We start from the raw sequence: 3,449 nt of genomic DNA, 5'->3' as shown, positions 1-3,449 counted from the left end.
CTAGCCTTTTCTAACAGGCTTTGCACTTTTTTTCTAAGGTATTGGGTCATGCTCTCTCTTCTCTCATGCTAACCCATGTATTTCGGGCCGAAGAAATAGGCTTGAGTTTTGGGCCTCCCAAGTGACCCGAAACTACCATTTCCTTGGCTCGTCAATGGGTCCTATGAAAGCCCGTTGCCATCCATACCACAACCCGTTCAAGCAAGCCCCGGGTAATTTTGGTGGCTTGGACCCACCTAAGCTTGTAACACATTTTGGTGTTGGCATGGCGGTTCCGACACCTATGCTTGTGCTTGGATTTTTATCCTATCATCATAGGCTATAGCCGGGTTCAATAGGAGTGAGCATGTTTTTTGTAAAGTTAGCATGTTTTTGGTCTTCCCGCACGCGCTTGTTTGGCTGGCATGTGGCCCGTAGCTCGTATTAATTCGTTCCCTAAATTCTCTTGCATTTACTTGTCCCTATTGGGCCAATAGTCAACTTGGGCTTAGCCCCTTGGATTTTTGGGCCTCAACAAAGGGACACCCTTTAGGGTACCCTACAATTCTTTTCCCAATAATCCAAACCATCTATTTTTTAGGTATTCATTCATAGATCATCCTTACAAAAAATTAGACAAATCGGAAACCGTTTCGACATCCAATTGTGTCTTACAAAATCAATGAACACGGTGCTTTAAGAAAAGTACTAAAATTTCAATAACTCAATTGAGTGGTCACATGATATCGGATTCAAGTGATTTTTTGTAGAGATGATCTTTGAATGAGTATCTACAAAATAGACGGTTTGGATTAGTGAAATACAATCCGGAGTGGGGCCTACAAGGGGTGTCCCTCAAATAAGCTTATTTGAGGGATCCCTCAATAGAAGCTCTCTGTATATGTATATATATTACATATATGTGTATATACATATATATATAAGTATATTATAATAATATTATATATTTTAAATAATATAAACGTACATATATATTATAATAATATACATATATACACATATATACATGTATATATATATGTGTATATAGGTGTATATATGTATGTATATATACATATATATTATATATATTATAAAATACATATGTATATATAATATATGTATATTATATATGTATAATATATGTGTATATATATTATATATTATAATATTCATATGTATATACATATATACATGTATATAATATATGTGTATATAGGTGTATCTATATATTATAATATATACATGGGTATAATACATATATATATGTATATTATAATAGATAATATATATGGGTATGTTATAATAATAATATACATGTATATATGTGTATATATGTATATTATAATATATATACATATAGTATAAATATATAATGTATATGTGTATATACGTGTGTATATGTATATTATAATACATATATGGGTATAATATATATACACATATATACATGTATGCTATTATTATAATATTAATATGTATGTGTATATGAGTATATTATAATAATAATATATATCTATATGTATTTATATATTATATATGTATATATGTGTTTATATATATACATGTATATATGTACATTATAGTATATGTGTATGTAATAATAATAATAATAATAATAATAATAATAATAATAATAGTAATATATGTTATTAGTATTACAATATAATATATGCATCTTATACATTGGTGAACATAGGACTAGCTAATCCTCCCTTTCTACATGGGTTTAGTAGTCCCCTCCTAAGGAGGTGTTTTTGGTGGGCCCGGTATTAGCAATATTATCTAAGACTAGAATTAAATGAAACAAACATGGTACTAAATTTAGTTCAAGCCAGTCCAAGCCAAGCCTGTGTACCAAACGACCCCTTAAATTATTTGAATGTCTGTTATAAAATGCGAATAAATGCACAATATGTAGAGGCTCGAAATCTCTTTATATTTGCCTAATTAAAAGACATTACTTATGAAAATTTTAAAAAAAACCTATACAAAAAATACAAAAAATGTGCCAAGAGGCTTGTTTTATGATTTAAATGCAAAAACAAAAAGTGAAAAAACGATCGAATTGATTGATCAGTGATGTCGTAAGCTGGTCTCTCTTGGGAGTCGACCATTTGATCTTTCCAGGGCTCCTCTCTTTGGACCGGTCTGACGTGTCGAAACAGAGAGCAAATTGTAACCGGTTCGGACACGCCAAGAGCAACAAAAGAGAGCTAGAGCGAGCAACACAGCGAGCGTGAGATGTTGAAGCTCAACCCCATATTTTGCCCGAAATAAACAAAATCTCCAACAATTTCCATTTCCATTTCCATTTACCAAATCCTAGAAAATTTTCTCCCTCTTTCTCCCATTTTCTTATGCCAAACCCTAAAATTTTCCTTCACTTTCCTCCCATCCAAACACCCACCCAGCCAAAATCCCACTCTTGTATTCTTAATACCAAAATTTAAAGGAAAGGCCCAAAAAAAAGAATAATAATAAAACCAAAATAAAATAAAATTGACAGTTGTCGTCGATGGCCGAGGAGGAAGGTCTCGAGAGGGGCGAGATCAATGGCGGACTAGCATCCATGGACTCCATCGATTCGCGGTGGGTTTTTCAGGACGAGGACGACTCTGAGGTCGACGATGAGGAGGCAGAGGACGATGTGAGGCATCGGACCGTTGTGGATTCGGAGGACGATGAAGACGACGACAATGCCGAGCAGCGCTTGATTCGCACTGGGCCTCGCATCGATTCCTTTGACGTCGAAGCGCTCGAGGTCCCCGGCGCTCTGCGAAACGAATATGAGGTGCTTCAAGCTTTACGATTTGCATTTTGGTTTCAGTGCCAGTAGCATCGCTCTTTTGGCATTGCTTTGCATGAACTAGAAATCAATGCTTGTCTTCTCTTACTTCCCTGTAGTGTTTTATTTTATACATCGGTCTTTCTATGCTTTTTGGTTGATTTATATTTTGGTTTGGACATCTGATGTGAATCTAGCTGGAACAATACCGATCCACGTACTTGTGAAGCTGCCCTTTCTTATTTTTTGGGTTTTTAAAATTATTTTAGTTCTGGTGAATGTTGCTTGAAATGTCTTAGCAATGTTTATGTTCAAGCGAGCATCCAATTCACTTTAAGATTTTGTCACTCTTCAGCTTGGAGTTTAACTCTTACTTGTGTGATTGAATTCCCCTATTGGCTAGATGTATTTCCTGAAGGATTCAGTGCTATGAAAATAAAATAAATCAATGAAATGCCTATTGTGTCATATACATTTTCGGGTTGTGAGGTTATTTTTTGCCCTTCTTCTTCTCTACTTTGAAGTCATGAGGATGGCATGACTTGAATCTTCAAGGCCACCAACAGAGACGGATGCTCTAACGATGGTGATATAGATAAAGGATACGTATTCAGGCTTTACTTCAACATTATCTGACGAGCCTAAGTCAAGTCTTGCTATAAGTACAGTGCCCCGAGTTGTG

General features: G+C 34.9%; 1 protein-coding gene across 1 annotated transcript in view; it reads left to right on the top strand.

The window, feature by feature from the left end:
- LOC18767820 (potassium transporter 7) overlaps positions 2,094-3,449 on the top strand; it is a 9,701-nt gene continuing 8,345 nt past the window's right edge. Inside the window, exon 1 of the mRNA XM_007200632.2 lies at positions 2,094-2,773. Within this exon, the coding sequence (XP_007200694.2) occupies positions 2,498-2,773 (276 nt within the window). The 5' untranslated portion in view covers positions 2,094-2,497. The remainder of the gene's footprint in view (positions 2,774-3,449) is intronic.

This window comes from Prunus persica, chromosome G8 (genome assembly GCF_000346465.2).
Source record: "Prunus persica cultivar Lovell chromosome G8, Prunus_persica_NCBIv2, whole genome shotgun sequence".
Classification (NCBI taxonomy): Eukaryota; Viridiplantae; Streptophyta; class Magnoliopsida; order Rosales; family Rosaceae; genus Prunus; species Prunus persica.
The sequence above is the reverse complement of the archived record's forward strand: the minus strand, read 5'-3'. Positions and strand labels throughout refer to the sequence as shown.